General features: G+C 43.1%; 1 protein-coding gene across 8 annotated transcripts in view; it reads right to left on the reverse strand.

Moving 5' to 3' along the window:
- Positions 1-14,543, reverse strand: part of akap11 (A kinase (PRKA) anchor protein 11) — a 104,597-nt gene extending 90,054 nt beyond the window's left edge. The window contains exons 1-4 of one of the 8 annotated variants that reach the window (XM_043694432.1): positions 12,002-12,964; positions 4,803-4,851; positions 3,902-4,021; positions 3,698-3,804 (exon numbers count right to left, since the gene is read on the reverse strand). In XM_043694432.1, the coding sequence (XP_043550367.1) occupies positions 3,698-3,754 (57 nt within the window). In that variant the 5' untranslated portion in view covers positions 3,755-3,804; positions 3,902-4,021; positions 4,803-4,851; positions 12,002-12,964. Of the gene's footprint in view, positions 1-3,697; positions 3,805-3,901; positions 4,022-4,802; positions 7,075-9,000; positions 9,447-12,001; positions 12,965-14,151; positions 14,314-14,373 lie in introns of those variants that run through there. The other 7 variants (XM_043694431.1, XM_043694429.1, XM_043694438.1 and 4 more) reach the window with 7 other exon arrangements.
- Between the last annotated feature and the right edge of the window lie 4,756 nt (positions 14,544-19,299).

Genomic DNA, 19,299 nt, shown 5'->3' on the forward strand with positions numbered 1-19,299 from the left:
CCCGTAGCCCAACATTTTAACTCCCCGTCCCACTCCACCAAGGACATGCAGGTCCTTGGACTCCTCCATCGCTAGACCATGGGCAACACGACGGTTGGAGGAAGAGCGCCTCATCTTCTGCCTGGGAACCCTCCAACCACAAGGGATGAACTCAGATTTCTCCAGTTTCCTCATTTCCCCTCCCACCACCTTGTCTCAGTCAAATCCCTTCAACCCTCGGACTCAGCACCGCCTTCTTGACCTGCAATCTTCTTCCCAACCTCTCCGCCCCCCCCCCCTCTCCGGCCTATCACCCTCACCTTAACCTCCTTCCACCTATCGCATTCCCAACGCCCTTCCCCCAAGTCCCTCCTCCCTACCTTTTATCTTAGCCTGGTGGACACACTTTCCTCATTCCTGAAGAAGTGCTTATGCCCAAAACGTCGATTCTCCTGCTCCTTGATGTTGCGCTGCGCTTTTCCAGCAACATATTTTTCAGCGTCTTCTTATCTAAGAAAGGATATACTTGCTAAAGTGAGGGTGCAATGAAGGCTCACCAGGCTGACTCCTGAGATACAATACCAACAGAAAATTTGGAAATTTACATTTGGTCCTCACATTCAAATCACTGATAAAAGTTTTAAATACCTGAGGCCCAAACAACAATCAGCTCACAGACTGCCTATCTGAGAACTACCCATTTATTCACAGAATCCCTAGTGTGGAAACAGGCCATTCGGCCCCACAAGTCCACAACGGCCCTCCAAAGAGCAACTCATCCAGACCCATTTCCCCCCCCGCCTTATCACTCCATATCTACCCCTGACCAACGTACCTAACCTACACATCCCTGGACACTATGGGCATTTAGCTTGGCCAATTCACCTAACCTGCACATCCTTGGACTGAAACTGGAGCACCCGGAGGAAACACACACAGACATGGGGAAACCAACGTAAACTCCACACAGACAGTCACTCGAGGTTGGAATTGAACCTGGGTCCCTGGCGCTGAGGAGCAGCAGAGCTAACCACTGAGCCACTGTATCGCCCCCAACTCCTACTCTCTGTTTCATGTGCTAAAGTCAATGCACGTCTCAATCAGTTGACTTCCAAATTAAGTCAGCATGAAGAGGTTCAGGTTGCAAGTTGAGGTGAATAGAATATTGAACTATACATTCCCATCAATTTAGTGGACATAATGAGTGTTATTGAAATTTCACTTGGAAATAAACAAATCTTTTTCATCTCAAATATATAGTATCCCATGACAAACTTTCAAAGAGCAAGGAGATTATTCTCAATGATATTGTCATTGATAAAACAGATGATTTGGTTATTATCACCTTGCTGTTTATGGGAGCCTGCTGGTATATAATTGGATGCTGCTGTTTCTTCAAGTGACCCCACTTCAAAAGTACTTGATTGCTCCAAAATGTCTTGGAGCCAGAGATCCTGAAATGTACAACATAAATGTACAGCTCTCTTTTCTTTCATGGATAGTGGAAAGATGAGGATGTGAAGCACAAAAGGTTATTTGATCGTTTTGGGAGTATGTTCGTATTGAAAGGTCTGCAAGATGTGATGTTTGACAGCAGACTGCACTTGTTCTGTTGTCTTCTTACAGGGATCACATGAAAACCTACTCAACTCCTGTGGACTAGAGGTTAAAAGTAATCTTTTCTGAACAGGGGAGAAACCCAAATCTCAAAGTGGTTGAAGGTCCTCAAAACTCCATATGCTATTGTTGACAAAAGCTTGTCCCACAAGAAATCTACAAACCTAGTTTTACAAATTCTGTGTTACCAATGAAAAACACTCCCAGTAATATCGGAGGATCCACTTTCAGCGCCTGGATTTCTTCACTATGGCCTTTCATGAATTACTTTGAAACATATACATGACTGTAAGGCAGGAAATTGCAGCAGCCAATTCATGCAAAAGAAGGTTCTACAAACAGCAACACATCACGGTTTCAATGTATGAATAGTGCGAAGGAACATCATGGCGGAGATGACAGACAAAGCCTTAACGTGACGTTCTACTGAAAAAGACAGCACCAGCACCCCCTGTGGCTCAACCTCATTAATGCATTAGAAGGTCAACAGAGGGGTTCAAGGTCAGGAGAGGGATGTGAATGAGATTTCCCAGAATGCTGGCTGGACTGCAGGGCATTTGTTATGAAAAAAGGTTGAGGGAGCTACAGCTTTTCTCAATGAAGCAAAGAAGGATGAGAGATGTGTACAAGATGTTGAGATGATTTGGAGAAGCTGGTGTTGGACTGGGATGGACATGGTTAGGCATTGCACAGCACTGTGTTGCACTCCAGTGGGTTTATTTGGGGAGGGTCTAGCGATCAAAGCTTTGCTTCTTCATTGGGGGGAGGCACTTCGAAGGCTGGTGCTTCCGGGCCTGTTGAACTATAGGCTGCTGTTGTGTGATTTTTAATTTTGTTCGAGGATGTCGAGAGACATAGATAGAGTTGATAGCCAAAGACATTTTCCCATGGCAGAAATGTCAATCATGACAGGTCATAATTTTAAGGTGATTGGAGGAAGGTTTAGGGGAGATGTCAGAGGTGGGTTCTTTACACAGAGAGTGGTGGGTGCACTGTTAGCAGTGGTAGTAGACTCAAATACATTAGGGACATTTAAGCGACTCTTGGATAGGCACATGGAGGATCATACAAGGAAGCATATATAGGTTAATCTGATCTTAAAGATAAAAGGACAGCACAATACTGAGGGCTGAATGCCCTGTACTGTGCTGTACTGTTCTATGTTCTTCAAATGTGAAGTGCCACCACCAAAGATGTTTCACCAACAATCCCAGAGCAACATACTGAGCACCAGCTCAATGAAAACAACAAAGCTGACTTCCAAGTGGTTGAACTGTGACAGAATTGGCCTGACAAAATGGCAAGGATATCATCTCAGCCAATATCATTAACGTAATCACTGAACAAACCGCTGAGTAAGAAGTGAACACATGTTAATCACAAATGACTGAATATTATGAAGTTACTGAAAATAAGGTGTGTTTGACATTTAACTAACAGCAAATAAAATTCTCATACTGCTTCAAAAGCAAAAATAGCACTCCTTCAGAAAAAGTGTATACAGAGACAGTAGGAAGATTTATCCTTGCAGAATATCTGCAGAGATTCTCCTACTCGTCAGTGTCAATTTCTTAAATCTAAAGGTCACATTGGGTTATACTAACATTAAGATTTATTACCAAAAGATAATTAATTTGTCAATGCTTACATATGTTCCACATCATCATTCATAGGTACTTTCTTTTCCTGCATTCAGAGTTTTGAAATATTTTAAATAGTTTCATTACTGCCCAGTAGCTCTCTGATCTGGCATTGCACCACTATACTCAGCGGGCTGCATACAAGGTTTAAAATAAACATGTGACAAAACAAAATGCAGTGGAAGCCTTCAGTGAATCTTAATCATGCAAGGAATCAGGGATTATGAGGAAACAAATCACGAAAATGGAACTGAGGAGTATTAGATCAGCCATGATCTCATTGCATGGTGAAGCAAGCTCGGTGGGCTGACTGGTCTACTTCAGTTCCTGAGTCTTGTGGCTCATAGAATCTATTGTTTGAAAACAGCACATGATAGAAGCTCCTACTCTTTGAAGTTAGTTTGTGAGTGAGTGACTATTTCATGCATAACATAACCACTCAGTAGGCTTTTAATAATCACCTCTTTCCTCAGAGACATTCTGGACTTGGAACAGCCACTTTCTATCCTGTTATCCATCGTTGTGAGACTGTTGCAGGATCTGACATAGATGAACACAGCACAGACTACTGAAAACAGACAATAATAAAAGGAACAGGTTAATTTTTTTCTGGAAGAGTAGTGGCGTGGAAAACTGACAGAAAGGAAGATTGTGAAAATGTTCACCTTAAAACCATCTGAGGTGGCAAAAGAAACCAAATTTCTGCTGTTCTGTTTCTTCAGAGTGAGGGTTTTGTTTACATCATATTGCACAAGCATTTTTGGTATGACTTTTTTTTTTGAAAACTGTTGAAAAGAAAATCCATGCTGAGACAAACGTAGAAATTAGAACCGATGACATGATGGTATTTGAATGCTGATGCTGTAAACTAACATAACAGTCTTTACTGCAGTGGACAAGCCACACAAGCCAAACACTAACAGCCCCATGAACAAGAACTTATCAGACGGTATAAGATGTACTTCAAAATACATGTTCTTTCTACTTTTTAATGGGCTTTGGGCATCACTGGTATCCATCCCTAATTGCCCTTGAACTGAGTAGTCTGCAGTACACAGAAATGTGAAGGAATTTCTTCTCCCAGAGAGTACTGAATGCCTGAAAGTCACTACCCCAGAGTTGTGGAGGCTAGATCATTCAAAGTATTTAAAGAGGAGGTAGATAGATTTTGAAATTTTAACAAGATGGGGGCTTTGAGGAGCTGTCACGAGAGTCGAGTTGACACCTGGTATAGATCAGACAAGAACGTGTAGAATAACAAAGCAAATTTGAAGGACTGAATAGCCTATGCCAGCATCTATTTCTAATGCTTTTATTGATAAAAAATAGCAAAAGTAGATGTGAGTGCATGTAAGTAAGTTGGGTAAGTAAGCTTCACTCTTATTTTGTACAAAACTAATTTATTTAGTAGTTGGCATTAAACAGAAATCCACAGTCCTGTTGTTAAAACCATTAAGCAGGGTTTTAACAAAGTTTTTATTAAAAAGCAGCATAATTAATAACAAGCTGAAACTGGATAAGTCAGTGAGCAAGGACTTATCCAAGGTACATTGGTAGTGTCCCTACCTGTCATCCAGGAGATCTGAGTTTAAGTCCCACAGAGGTGTAAAGACATCTTTGAACAGGTTGAGTAAAACAGATGAAATGAAATAAATAAAACAAATGTACATCTACTCCAGAGGTCCATAACCACACGTTTCAAAATGTTGACTAGAAAATGACCAGAAAAGACAACGATTTTTGTGGGACAGGCATAGTGTGCCTGGAACCCTGGGTTCAAGTTCCATCTGCCTCAGGGATGCATCAAAACATATCTGAACAGGTTGATTAAAAATATCCATAAAACTAGAATGTCTAAATTCAAGTTTCACCTGCCCGAGGTGTGTTGCACACATTTTAAAGGGCTGATCAAAAATAATCTGTAAACTGGTCACATTAGTGTGATTTACAATAAAGCGAGAGATTGTGATTAAGGGGAGTTAATAGGAGAAAGGGGAAAAGAGGCCTTCTGTAGTTGTTGCTTTTCAAACATATTTTCAAGAACTGATTATTATTCAGGAAACTGGTCAGTTGATCTCGGCTAAGATCTAGTCTATCCCCAAGGTTCAACAGTAAAGTAATTGATGGCAAGGTTAATAAAATATTTAAGAACATAATTAAAATATAAAACTGAATAAATTGTTCCGTAGTTCCTTAGAACATGTTAAGGATATTAGGACAGGTGATGTGTCATAGTTACAGTATATGGGAGATTCGGGATGCCAATTTGGTCCAGAACAATTGTCTGAAATTTGAGGAACTTCGGCTCAGAGTTTACGAGCTGGAGGCTGAACAACAGCTACTGTGACTAAGAGGATGGAGCAGAAAGATTACCCAAATTCTCTGTAACGGGGGCAGGTGTACCTCTTAGGTTTGGGTCGTCTGTTTTGAAGAGTGTGGAGAGATAGCAGAGTGTCACTGCAAGTGGAGCAGGTAAGGACTCCCGTAAGGCAGGAGCTTTAAACTTTGCAATTGTCCTTCAGGATTGAAGCTTTTCTTTTGGTTTGTCTGGATGAAAGTGAGGGTTGCATGGAACAGTAAGCCATTGAGGTGGGGCAGCAATGGGGAGTGAAAGGAATGTATGGTAATACGAGAAATTATAGTCAGAGGGATTGACACCATTCTTTGCAGCAAACAGTGTGAGTAAGATGGCTGTTTTGTCTGCCTGGTGCCAGGGTTTGGGCATCTGCTCAAGACTGGAAATGAACTTGCAGTGGGTGTGGGAGGATCCAGTCATTGTGGTTCATGTAGCTAACAACGACATAGGTAGGGCAAAAGGAGGAGATTCTGCATCGTTAGAACAAGGAGCTCAGCACCAAATTAAGCAAAACGTCAAAACATGGCTACAGTAATAATGCACAGTTTTCCATGTGCAAATTAGCCAAGGATAAACAAGGTTAGAGAGATGAATGTGGGGCTCAAAGACTGTTGTGGGAGAAGTGAGATCTGTTAGGTATTAGAGAGGGATGACCCAAGTTCAGGAAATCAAGCAAAACAATTTGGATAGAAATGAGAAAAAGAGGAGTATTGTGGTACAGTGGTAGTGCCCCTGCCTCTGAGCCAGGAAGCCTGGGTTCAAGTACCACCTGCTCCATAGGTGTGTAAGAACATATCTGAACATGTTGATTAGGAATGGAAAAAGAGAAAGATAAGAAATTACTTATTGTAGTGGGGCACAAGATACAACAGTAACCTTATAGTAGACTGGAACATAAAGGATAAAATTGAGAGAGCTTCTCAGAAAGGCATGGTAATAACAATGGAAGATTTCAATTTGTATAATCAATTGAAAATGACGTTATCTTGTGAGTGAATCAAAAAATCTGAAGGTTGGCACCTGTGATGCTGGAAGCCGAAATGACTGAAGTGTTTGCACCTTTGTCTTTCACATTGAATTCTATGCTGAGCACATCAATGAGGGTAAAAAATAGATCCATTAACCATGGTTAATTTTAAAAACAGAATCAAATTTTTCTCAAAGGAAAGAGACAAGCGGCAGGTGAGAAGATGTGGATGGAATGTAAAGGAAAACAAAGAACGACCAGAAAATGAATAAAGGAGGAAAACCTAAAGTACAAGAGAAAGCTAGCAAGAAATATTAAAGCAGATAGGAGTTTCTATAAATATCTAGAGAAATGATAAGAAAGTGGGTGCTGGCCCTATTGAAAGTAAGACAGCAGAATCAATTATGGAAAATAAGGAAAAGGCAGATGAACTGAACAGCAATATGCATCAATCAATAGAGAATACAAGTAATATCACAGAAACAACCACAAATGAGGAGGAACTCAGAAAAATCAATTACCAGAGGAGTGGTACTGAGTAAACTGTTGGAGCTGCCTGCTGACAATTACCCGAGTTCCTGATGGACTTCACCCGAGAGTCTTAAAATAAGTGGCTCATCAGATAGTTGATGCATTTGATTTAGCCTTCCAAAACACAGGGACAGTTAAACTAATGAGTTTTGACAAGATTTGTAGCTCAGGTTGAGGTTCTGGATGTAGGTTTGCTCGCTGAGCTGGAAGGTTCGCTTTCAGACGTTTTGTCACCATACTAGATAACATCTTCAGTGAGCCTCCAAATGAAGCACTGGTAGCATGGCCCACTATCCACGGAACTCAAGGAAACCTAAACATAAATAGAAAGCGGGCCATGCTACCAGTGCCTCATCCAGAGGCTCACTGATGAGGTTACCTAGTATGATGACAAAACCTCTGAAAACGAACCTTCCAGCTCAGCGAGCAAACCTACATCCACAGTTAAACTAAATTGGAAGATAGCAACGTCAGAAAGCAGGAAACTGCAGGCTAGTTGGCTTAATATTTCTCAGAAAACATAACAAGCTATTATTAAAGAAATTGTAACGGGGACTATTGAATGATTGTTACATATTGAGAGACAATGAAAACTTAGTCATTACAGAAAATAAAAGGTCATGGTATAGGGATTAGCATATTTGCATGGGATGATGATTGGCTGGGTAACAGAAAGCTAAAAGGAAAAATAAATGGGTATTTTTCAGGTTAATAAGATGCAATGAGAAGCATGTCACAGGGATCAGTGCTGGGACCTCAACTGTTTATAATTTATATAAATGAATCAGATGAAAGGCCAGAAGGTGTGGTTGCCAAACTTAGTAATGCCAAACTTAATAATGCGTGGTTGTGAAGAGGACACAAGGAATCCATAAGTAGCCAAAAGATGTGGTACATGGAGTACAATGTGGAAAAATGTGAAATTGTTTGCTTTAGCAGGAAGAGTGAAAAGGCACATGATCTAAATGGTGAGAGATTGCTGAGCTCTGAGGTGCAGAGGGATCGGAGTGTCCTCGTGCATGAATCACATGCAGGCACAGCTAGTAATTAAAAAATGCTAATAAAATATTATCATGTGTCACAAAGAGAATTGAATATAAAAGGAGAGAGGTTATGCTTCAGTTGTACATTCCTCTATCTTACGGTCTCTGGAGCACTGTGCACACTACTGGTCACCTTATTTAAGGGTTTAGGAGGATTGGAGTTCAGAGAAGGTTTTCTTGACTAATACCTGAAATGGGTGCGTTGTCTTATCAACCTTTCTGCATATGAACATATGACTTAAAAAGTTATATGAAGCATATAACTTAAAAACAGGAGGCGGCCACGTGGTCCTTTGCATCTGCTCCAACATTTAATAAGATCACGGCTAAACTTCACATAACAGGCTAGGCTTGTATCACTAGAGTTTTGAAAAACAAGGGGATTCAAATATATGAAATTCTGAGGGATCTTGTCTGGCTAGATGTGGAGAGGATATTTCCTCTGTGGGGAGGATTGAGGGGTTGCCCTTTTAAAACAGAATAGGAGAAATACTTCCTCTGAGGATCTTTGGAATTCACTTCCCCAAAGGATGGTAAAAGCAAAGTGCTTGAATATTTTAAAGGCAGAGGTAGATAGATTCTTGCTAAACAAGACGCTATTGGAGTAGGTGAGAAATGTCAACTGGAGGTTAACATCATATTAACCACAATCTTATTGAATGATCAGTCTCAAGGGGCTGATTGGCCAGCTCCTGCACCTAATTTATACATATGTATGCACACTTTCCCATCACAGACTGATCATCAGAAACAGAATCCCAACCTATCTGCTGTCCTCAATTTCAACACTTCTTCCAATTCTCACTTGCCTCTATGTTTTTGATCTTCCACATGAAGCTGAACGAGACATCAAGAGCAATATCTCACCTTCCTCCTTGGATATTTGGCTCTGAATATTGACGGCACACCCTCAGCTGTTGAGCACTGCCCTGTTTGTCTGTTATGGTGTAAAGACTTTGATTGAAAGGGCTACATTAACACAAAGACATCACATTTCAGAGTAATGAAAAATAAATGAATAGATAAATTGTTAAATGAAGGAGGGGTGGATGATGAGTCAGTTCTCCTTCATGTTGACCACCAACTGGAAGAAGCCCTGAGGGTGGAACAGACACCGATCTGTCCACAATGGTACTGTTTGTAGTAATCACCACACAATCCTTGTATAGATGAAATGTCACCTTCACATTGAAAATATCTGCTGTCATGTTGTGTGACACTACCACCATGCTAAATCTGACAGATTTTCAACAGACTGAACAACAGTAGAATTATCACTCACTCTACCATAACAATCAAGCCAGAGGATCGACCCAACCACCCCACCCACCCAATTTAGCACCCCAGCATCAGGCATACCTAAAAATGAGGTGTCAACCTGAAGATTACACACGACAACTACTTGTGTGCTAAATAGTGAAAACAGCATGTGATAGACAGGGCTGATTGATTCCATAATCAACAGATCACATCTAAGCTCTGCATTTCTGTCACATCCACTTGCTAAAGGGGGTGGACAATTAAGCAACTCACTGCAACTCAATTAAGCAATTAAACATCCCCAACCACAATGATGTGGGAGGCCAAGACATCAAAATACAAGGCTGATGCATTCCTAACTATCACTGCCTCATTTTTTATAAAAAAATGACTCCGAGTGTGGGCGCTGCTGGTTAGGCAAGCATTTATTGACAAATCTTAACAGCTTAAAGGGCACTTCAGTGCCAACCACATTGTTGTGGGGCTGGAGTTACATATAGGTCAGATGAGCTCAGGACACAGCTTCCTTCACGAAAGGACATCAGTGAACCACCTCCTGATGCCAGCCTTGATTCATTCACCAGATATGAAGAAATGGAGAGATGCACTAGCAATTAATATTTGACCACCTAAGTGTGAGGCACTGACCACATCCAAGATGATAAAATTCAACTATAGCCCCTGGACAAATATCTCCATCCCCAATGATGGGGGAGCACAGCACATCAGTTCAGAAGCCAAGCCTGAAGCATTTGTACCTCAGTCTCTTACCAAGGTCCCCAGCACACAGATTACAGGTTTCAGCTCATTCAATTCACTTCATTCATTGCGCCACCTCGACAGTCAATCACATTGTGTTTGCTGAATTCCCTACATCAACATCCTGGAGTATACCACTAACCAGAAACGGATTTGGACTAGCCACAGAAATAGTGGCTACAAGAACAAATCTGAGGCTAGGAATGCTGCTGAGGCTAGGAATCCTGACTCCCCACAGCCTGTCCACCATCTACAAGGTACAAGTCAGAAATGTGATGGAATACTCCTTATGTGTCTGCAACTCTAACAACACTTAAAAAAACTTGACTCAATCCAGGTCCAAGCAGTCTATTTGAGCGTCACTTCATCTACCACCTTAAACCTTCATTTCCTCCCACTACCACAACACAATGGCAGCAGTGTGTACCATTTACAAGATAGACTGTAGCAACTCACCCAGAAAAACACAAGCAAGAGAGGCAGGGAACACCACCAGCTGCATGTTCCCCTCCAAGCCACACATCATCCTGACTTGGAAATACATCATTTGGTTCCTGCAGTGTCGCTGGGACCCTCTCCCTAACAACACTGTGAATGTACCTACATGACCTTAACTGCAACAGTTCAACACCATTTTCTCAAGGACAACCAGGGTTGGACAGCGATTGCTGGATAGTCAACAACACTCAATCCCTGAACTAATACAAACTCAGGACAGAGCATTTTGGCTAAACAGCATATTCTTATGCTGGGCAAAAGTGAGGACTGCAGATGATGGCAACCAGAGTTTAGATTAGAGTGATGCTGGAAAAGCACAGCAGGTCAGGCAGCATCCAAGGAGCAGGAAAACCGACGTTTCAGGCAAAAGCCCTTCCTCAGGAATTCCTGAAGGGCTTTTGCCCGAAATGTCTAATCCATATTCTTATGCTGGACAAGTCCATATAATCATGAAGAAGAATCTGTTTACATGCACAAAACCCTGAGGGATAGGCCTCCAGTTCCTGCTCCTAATTTCTCCAGAATTTACTTCAATCCTGTTTCATGTGAATATCTGGTTCCATTTTGCAGTTATTGTTGAAGTCTTTTTTTCTTTCAAAGCTTAGACGATACTGCATTTGTGCAGCCATCATTCTTCATCTCTTCCCAACTTGGTAAAGCCTCCACACCATTCCCAAACATTTTAATGGGCAGTGTGCGGAACTGGTTAGCTTATACTCATAATGCCCACTTTTTCCTTCCCAGAAAGGCAATCTCATTTGCACTAGATGGACTCTGGCAAACAACTGCCATTGAAGCTGTTAAATACTGACAGGCCTGTTAAAGACATCAATTTTCAATTCCCATTTCCAATGTTCCCTCCGGGCTGCTGCTACTCTGACTAGATCCTTTTCTTGGCATATTACATCATCGACCCCAGATCGAAGCCACATCCTGAAATCAGGCCAGCTCAGGAGAAGCCATGTTCTGCTTAAACCAGTCATCCTGGGTATCCTGGAGTTTCTAGCAGCTTGCTCACTGCCTCCTGCTCTGGCTGACATGAAATACCTCTCATGATCAGCCGACTGCAGATCAACCTTGAATAAGCTTGCACGTACAACCAGGGTGCATTACACTAATATATACCAGAGGACATGATATTATAACACACAATGTACAAAATAAAAATACACTTTGGTAATGCTTGCGTCAGAGCCACAGAACAGTATTTCTACTGCCGCTATCAGTTTTTTTATTTTAAGTTGCACCTACAGCAGCAATACATTCAAGCATTCTCTTAACTGACTCAACACATCAATCTATACTAGATCTGCGGCCTCATTACTCAGTGCAGTTGGAAACAAAAGGATACGGTGGGAAGGACAAGCAACAATGTGTGCTTGGTTCCCAGTAAATGTGCTGACCAGTGGCACTGGCTGCAAATCTCTGAAATGATAAAAACATGAGCAATTTACAAGTGTTCTCTATAGGCTTTTTGAGGCTTGGCATCTTGTGAGCTTTGAGTCTTGAGCATTCCCATGTTTCTGGACTGTCAGACCTGTAATTGTCTGCTTCTTCATAAAATTCATTTATGTTTGTCAAGAAAAATGTGTCTTTTACTGACTTATGCTGCTATCTCCTTAATTACCTTAAACCAGTGTCTGTGGGTTGTTTTATCATTTTGTTAACCTTATCACTGTTGGTGCTAACCTAGCTGACAGAAGCTATCAGCTTTCTCCTTAAATTGTCTCTTGAACAAAGGTGTCACTAGCCAATCCTCTGGCTCCTCCACCATATCTCGGGAAGATTAAAGCCTTCAACTATCTCCACCCCTACTTCCTTTAACAACCTGAGATGCAAACTAGGTGATTCATCCACTCTTAGCCCTGCTAATATTTCCATGCATCTTGCCTATCGATTTACTACTACCACCACTCCATCTGCTCCACTGATATTTTGTTGCTATCCATTTGTTATGTAAACATCAATATTATTATATGTTACTTATTATATGTTATAATATGAATACTTATTATATGTTTTAACCTTGTCCCTGCTCCTCTAAATCATATATCACTCTCCTTCTCTCAAATAGGGCCCACTACAACTTAATACATGCTTAGATTTTGGGGTTTGTTATTGTTAAACTCATTCCCTCTTTGCTCGTCTCATTTTTCTTAAGTCCCCCTCTCAAGATTAGATTAGATTACTTACAGTGTGGAAACAGGCCCTTCGGCCCAACAAGTCCACACCGACCCGCCGAAGCGCAACCCACCCATACTCCTACATTTACCCCTTTTTTTAACCTAACATTATAGGCAACTAAGTGTATTTCACTTGATTCTCACTCCAGAATTCATCTAACAGGCAACATATACCATTTTCTCATTTCATATGATCTAGTTGCCTAATCATACAGGAAAGCCTGATGCTAGTTCCCTCACCATTCACCCTTGTTGGACTGCACTGAGCCTGTACCTGAAACATTTCTGCCTTAGAGAGTAATAATTCTTTAGTTGTGCCTTAATGTAATATCTTTCAAAGGGTTAGACCTTAATTGTTCCCTACAATTCTCTGGTTTGACTGTACCCTGGCCCTGAACTCTCATCCCACTTAAATTAGCTGTTTTATAATTGAGATATTCTTCTTTTGGTTGTTCTTGCCTCTTCTCAGTCACTAATCTCAACCTTCGAACTATAAGCACTCTTACCCAAGTGCCCCCTCAAAGAATTGACCCATCTGACACACTTAATTCCCCAGTACAAGATTGAGCAATGCCCTCTTTTAGTTGCACCAGAAATCTAAAACCATGACAGGTATACGTAGAGTTAATGCTAGAATAGGGGATCTCAAGACTAGGGGATCTCAAGACTAGGGACCATATTTTCAAAGGTGAGAGGAGAAAGATTTTCAAAAATGGACAAAAGGACTTTTTTTTTAAAACAGAAAAAACATTTGAAAAGACAGAAAAGTTCACGAATAGGAAAGGCTTGAGGTATATTTGCCAGGCGCAGGCAGGTGGGGCTGGTTTAGTTTGGGATTGTGTTCGGCATGGACTGGTTGGACTGAAGGGTCTGTTTCCGTGCCCTATGACTCTATAATTCTGCCTCTGTATACATCTTATCGGGCTGACTGTATCTCCTTCCTTCACCAGGGCTGTTCCAACCTCCACTTAGTATAGCTTTATTTGGTTTAGACCTTTGCTGAGCACGCGGGTGAAACTCCCCTCACACCCCTCCCCCAACTCCATACAAGGGCAACAAAGAGCAGAAGTTGCTGGAGAAGCCTCAGCAATTCTGGTCAGCACCTGCGGATGGAAAATCAGGGTTTAACGTTTCTGATTCTTCCTGAGAACTGGGGGACGGTGGACTGAGGCACAACCTGTCCCTCGCCCCAGAGCTAGTGCCAATGTGCACCAGGACCCCAGACACACAAGGGAGTCTCAATATCTTCCTATTCCCACACTTAGCAGCTATGGCACGGGGATTAATAATGTGTGTCAGTCCCTAACTACCTACCTACCTGGGGGCCTTATAGCCTCTTGAGTGCCCGGATGTAGACCTGCCCCTCCCCCCCGGGGTCTGCTGGGGAGGCCCCTCCGCCCCGGGGTCTGCTGGGGAGGCCCCTCCCCCCCGGGGTCTGCTGGGGAGGCCCCTCCCCCCGGCCTCCCGTGTGAACCTGCGGCCCAGTCTATCCTGGCCATTCCCCACCGTCACCAACTCTCCACCTCCCCCGGTCTCTCACCCGCTCGAGCCCCCCCAAACCGGCGACAGCCTCCACGATCCAGCGCCGAGTCGGGATCCGGGTCAGACCGCAAGAATCGACGGCAGAACCAACCACCCAGACCGTGATTGAGGGAGGTCAGAGGTCACGGGCCAATAGGATTGGCCAATCGGAGACAGGCCGTTTCCCCGACCGGGGGGGGGGGCGAGCGTGCGACGGCATTAGCCAATCAGGGTTAGGCCACCATTGACCAATCGGAGCGAGGAATCGTTGGCCAATCAGAGCGAAGTAGAACTAACCAATCAGAACGAGGGGGCGTGGAGCAGAGCTCAATCATATTGATCAATCAGAGCGAAGCCATATTGACCAATCGGAGCAAGGGTATAATGTCCAATCAGAGTGAAGCATCGTTGCTCGGTGTCAGGTGTGCAGGACCATGTACCAAAAGCAGACAATATGGAGAGGCTCAGCAGCTCTGGGCGGATACCAGGGTTAACGTTTCAGGTCCGGTAACCCTTCCTCTCAGAGCCGAGTATGGATGTTAAGCTGTCAGTTCCCCTCTGGATGCAATGTGAGTAAACCACTAGAAAGAGAAGAGGCGAGCCCACAGTACTCTGAAGTGGTAAGAGGCTGAAATTAACATCAATGTAATGTTAGCTAAAGGAAAAGGAATAGTAAAAGATGGATGTTGGTGACCATGTCCTTCATTAGGAGGGCAATTGCTGGTCTTCTGGTACCACCCCCCATTTCCCTTCAGAATGTCTGCTCACTTCTGAACAAGGCTAATTGTGGATGAGTGGATGGCCACTAGTGGCTCTGATCAAAACCTCCAGTCTGGGATAATGACACCTTTTCACAGCTGAAACCTCCCTATCTGGCGATTTCTTTCATCTTTTTGCCTTATCAGGACTGTTGTAGTTTCTTCCTTCAGTCTGTTCAATCCTTATTCAAGACTTCTTATCCTCAGTGATTTTAATCACCATTTTGCCATATTCTATCTTTGACTTAACTGGCCACTTGTCCTCACTATGTTTTTTTTCATGAAGGCCCCCTTCAAGTTAAAATTACAGCCATGCCCCACCCTTTGCCATTCTGCCATCCCCACCTTGCTTTCTCAGATGGCCTGGAGATTATCACAGTACTCATCACTTCCTTGTATCCCTCACCATCCACATAGCCCTTCCCTGTCTAAACTTAGTTTCTTTCTGAAACAAAAGTAGAAATTGCTGGAAAGTCTCAGCAGGTTTGGCAGTATCTGCGGAGCTGAAAATGTGTTGCTGGAAAAGCGCAGCAGGTCAGGCAGCATCCAGGGAACAGGAGAATCGACGCTTCGGGCATAAGCCCTTCTTCAGTATCTGTGGAGAGAAATTAATGATATTTCAGATCCAGTGACCCTTCTGAACATTTCACTAGACTTGAAATGTTAACTCTGATTTCTCTCCATGGATGCTGCCAGACCTGCTGAGATTTTCCAGCAATTCCTGTTTTTATTTTAGCATTTGCAGGTCTTTTGGTTTTCACTTTCTTTCTATGACTGCCTCCAAGGAAAAAATCTCCCAAAGTTTATTTACAACCCACTGTCTTGCCTTTAACTCTCTGTTCACTATAACACTTCTGCAGCCATGATCTGCTCAACTACACCCTCATGGCTACCTTCAATGCCCATTAAAGCCATAATTTTCTCACATAGCCTATTGCCCCTACCACCACCCTCTTTTAGGTCAAAGGGCAAAGTTAACTGGTTTATTCATTCATTTGGCTGCACCATACACAATGCTTATATGGTCTTGCAGTCAGCTCCCTTCAGACAAGAGGCAATTATATAGCGGCCTTAGGGGTATGGCTCACTGTCAAACAGATACTTAGATTCGGAGATTGGTGGGAGTAACTGTGCTCTAAAGCAGTAGTCAGATCGCTGGGACCAATGGCCAATTATCCTTACAGGGAGTGGGGAAAAGAAAAATGGAAAATGTGCAATTATAGGAGATTCCACAAACAGTGACAGATGGGATTTTGATAACTATCATTTTGAGTCCCATATTCGTGCCCTTTTGTTCAGTATGGCGAATATTAGAGCCATACAGCATAGAAAAGACCCTTCGTTCCATTGAGTCTGCACAGACAATAACTACCACTTGGGTGTGCTAATCCCAATTTCCTACACTTGTCCCATATGTTTGAATGTTATGATAATTCAAGTGCTCATACAAATATTCTTTAAAGGTTGCAAGGTTTCTGGCCTCCACTACCTTCCCAGGAAGTGCACTTGAGATTCCCATCAACCGCTGAGTGAAAAGGTTTTTTCTCAAATCCACTTTCCTACCCCTTACCCTAAAACTACGTCCCCTTGTGATGGGCCCTTCAACCAAGGGGAACAGCTGCTCCCTGCTCCACTAATCCGTACCCCTCAATCTTATGCACCTCAGCCTTCTCTGCTCCAGAGAAAACACTCCCATAACCTTCTTCACTACTGACCATCCTACCAATCTTTGTGTTGTCTGAAACCTTGCTTAACATTCCCCTGTTTCCATCTACATCATTTATGTTGATAACAAACAATAAAGGTCCCAATACTTGTAGTACTTGCTGGACACCAGACTCCAGTCATTCAGACAGCCTTCGACCACTGCACTTTGTGTCAGATCACTAAGCCAGTTTCTGATCCATCTTGAATGTTTCCCTGAATTGAATGTGCTTTAACCTTCTCAGTCAGTCTCCCATGTGGGACCTGGTCTAAAAGCTTTGCTAAAATCCATGTGGGTTTGGAAGGTGCTGTCTCTGCAATGCTTATTGTAGATAATACACACAGCTGCTATTGAGCATCAGTGGTGGAGGGAGTGAATGCTTTTGGATGTGGAGCCAGTGAAATGGGCTGCTTTGTCATAGATGGTGTCGAGCTTCTTGAGTATTGTTGGAGCCACATCGTCCAGGCAAGTGGGGAGTGTTCCGTCACACTCCTGACTTGATCTTTGCAGATAGAGAACAGGCGGGGACTGAGGAGGTGTGCTACTTGCAAACCTCTGACCTGCTCTTGTAGCCACTGTATTTGTATAGAGAGTCCTGTTGAGTTTCTGGTCAATAGTGACTCCCACGATGATGATAGTAGGGATGGTAACACTGTCAGGGAGTGGTGGTTAGATTGTCTCTCATTGGAGATGCTCATCTCCTAATATCGTGTGGCATGTATGCTACTTCCAATTTGTCAGCTGACGCCTGGGTATTATCTAGATCTTGTTGGATTTGAGCACAACTGCTTCAGTATTTGAGGAGTTACGTGTTTTATTGAGATCTGTCTCTAGGTTAAGCATTTTTAAAAATATAAAACGCAGGTACCATGTTATCCTGGAACAGAGTTTTTAGAGCAGTAAGACTGCTATTTTCTGGGTCTGTAGATTAAGGTGCAAGGATGGCCTTTATTAGGTGATGTGCTCTTCTAGGAGACAGTGAGGACTGCAGATGCTTCGACTGCAGAGTCGAAGAGTACGGTCAGGCAGCATCTGAGGAGCAGGAGAGTCGACTTTTTTTTATGCCTGAAACGTCGATTCTCCTGCTTGCATGCTGCCTGACCAGCTGTGTTCTTCTGTCAGATATGGAAGATTAGGGAGAATTTCGGTGTTACTGATTATGTCTGCTTATTGGGGCTGGAAGCTTCTGGGCAAGCTGTTTGTACACAGGCTGTCTCTCCCCTCAGGTCAAATCAGGGCTAACAGTTATACAGACTCTGTGCCCCATTATCTCCCCTCAAATCTGTGTTGTCCATTGTATTTCCTTCTGAAGTCCATGGGCCTCCTGAGAGATAAGAGAATGTGTAAATGGATCTTGATTGAAGTTGAATGTTTAGTATCTGTGTAGGCTGTGTTGGGTAGCCATGTGTTTACTATAGACCCCCCAATAGCAGCAGAGATGTGGAGAAACGGATTGGGAAACAGATTTTGGAAAGGTGCAGAAGCCACAGGGTAGTAGTCATGGGCGATTTCAACTTCCCAAATATTGATTGGAAGCTCTTTAGATCAAGTAGATTGGATGGGGCGGTGTTTGTGCAGTGTGTCCAGGAAGCTTTTCTAACGCAGTATGTAGATAGTCCAACCAGAGGGGAGGCCATATTGGATTTGGTACTCGGTAATGAACCGGGACAAGTGGTGGGCGTGTTAGTGGGTGAACATTTTGGTGATGGTGACCACAATTCTGTGACTTTCACCTGGGTTATGGAGAGAGATAGGTGCGCACAACAAGGTAGATTTTATAATTGGGGGAAGGGAAATTACGATGCTGTAAGGCAGGATTTGAGGAGCATACGTTGGGAGCATAGGCTGTCAGGGAAGAATGTGGTGGAAATGTGGAACTTTTTCAAAGAGCAGATACGACGTGTCCATGATATGCATGTACCTATCAGGCAGGAAAGAAATGGTCGTGTGAGGGAGCCTTGGTTGACGAGAGAGGTTGAATGTCTGGTAAAGAGGAAGAAGGAGGCATACATAAGGTTGAGGAAACAGGATTCAGACAGAGCAGTGGAGGGATACAGGATAGCCAGAAGGGACCTGAAGAAAGGGATTAGGAGAGCTAAGAGAGGGCATGAAAAATCGTTGGCGGATAGGAACAAGGATAACCCCAAGGCATTTTATGCGTATATGAGAAACCTGAGAATGACGAGAACGAGGGTAGGTCCGAACAATGACAGTAGTGGGAGACTGTGTATTGAGTCGGAAGAGATAGGAGAGGTCTTGAACAAGTACTTCTCTTCAGTATTTACGAACGAGAGGGACCGTATTGGAGAAGAGGAGAGTGTGAAATGGACTGGCAAGCTAGAAGAGATACCTGTTAGGAAGGAAGATGTGTTGGACATCTTGAACAACTTGAGGATAGACAAGTCCCCCGGGCCTGACGGGATATATCCTAGGATTATGTGGGAAGCAAGAGAGGAAATTGCAGAACCGTTGGCAATGATCT

Source organism: Chiloscyllium plagiosum, chromosome 7 (genome assembly GCF_004010195.1).
Source record: "Chiloscyllium plagiosum isolate BGI_BamShark_2017 chromosome 7, ASM401019v2, whole genome shotgun sequence".
NCBI classification, from domain to species: Eukaryota; Metazoa; Chordata; class Chondrichthyes; order Orectolobiformes; family Hemiscylliidae; genus Chiloscyllium; species Chiloscyllium plagiosum.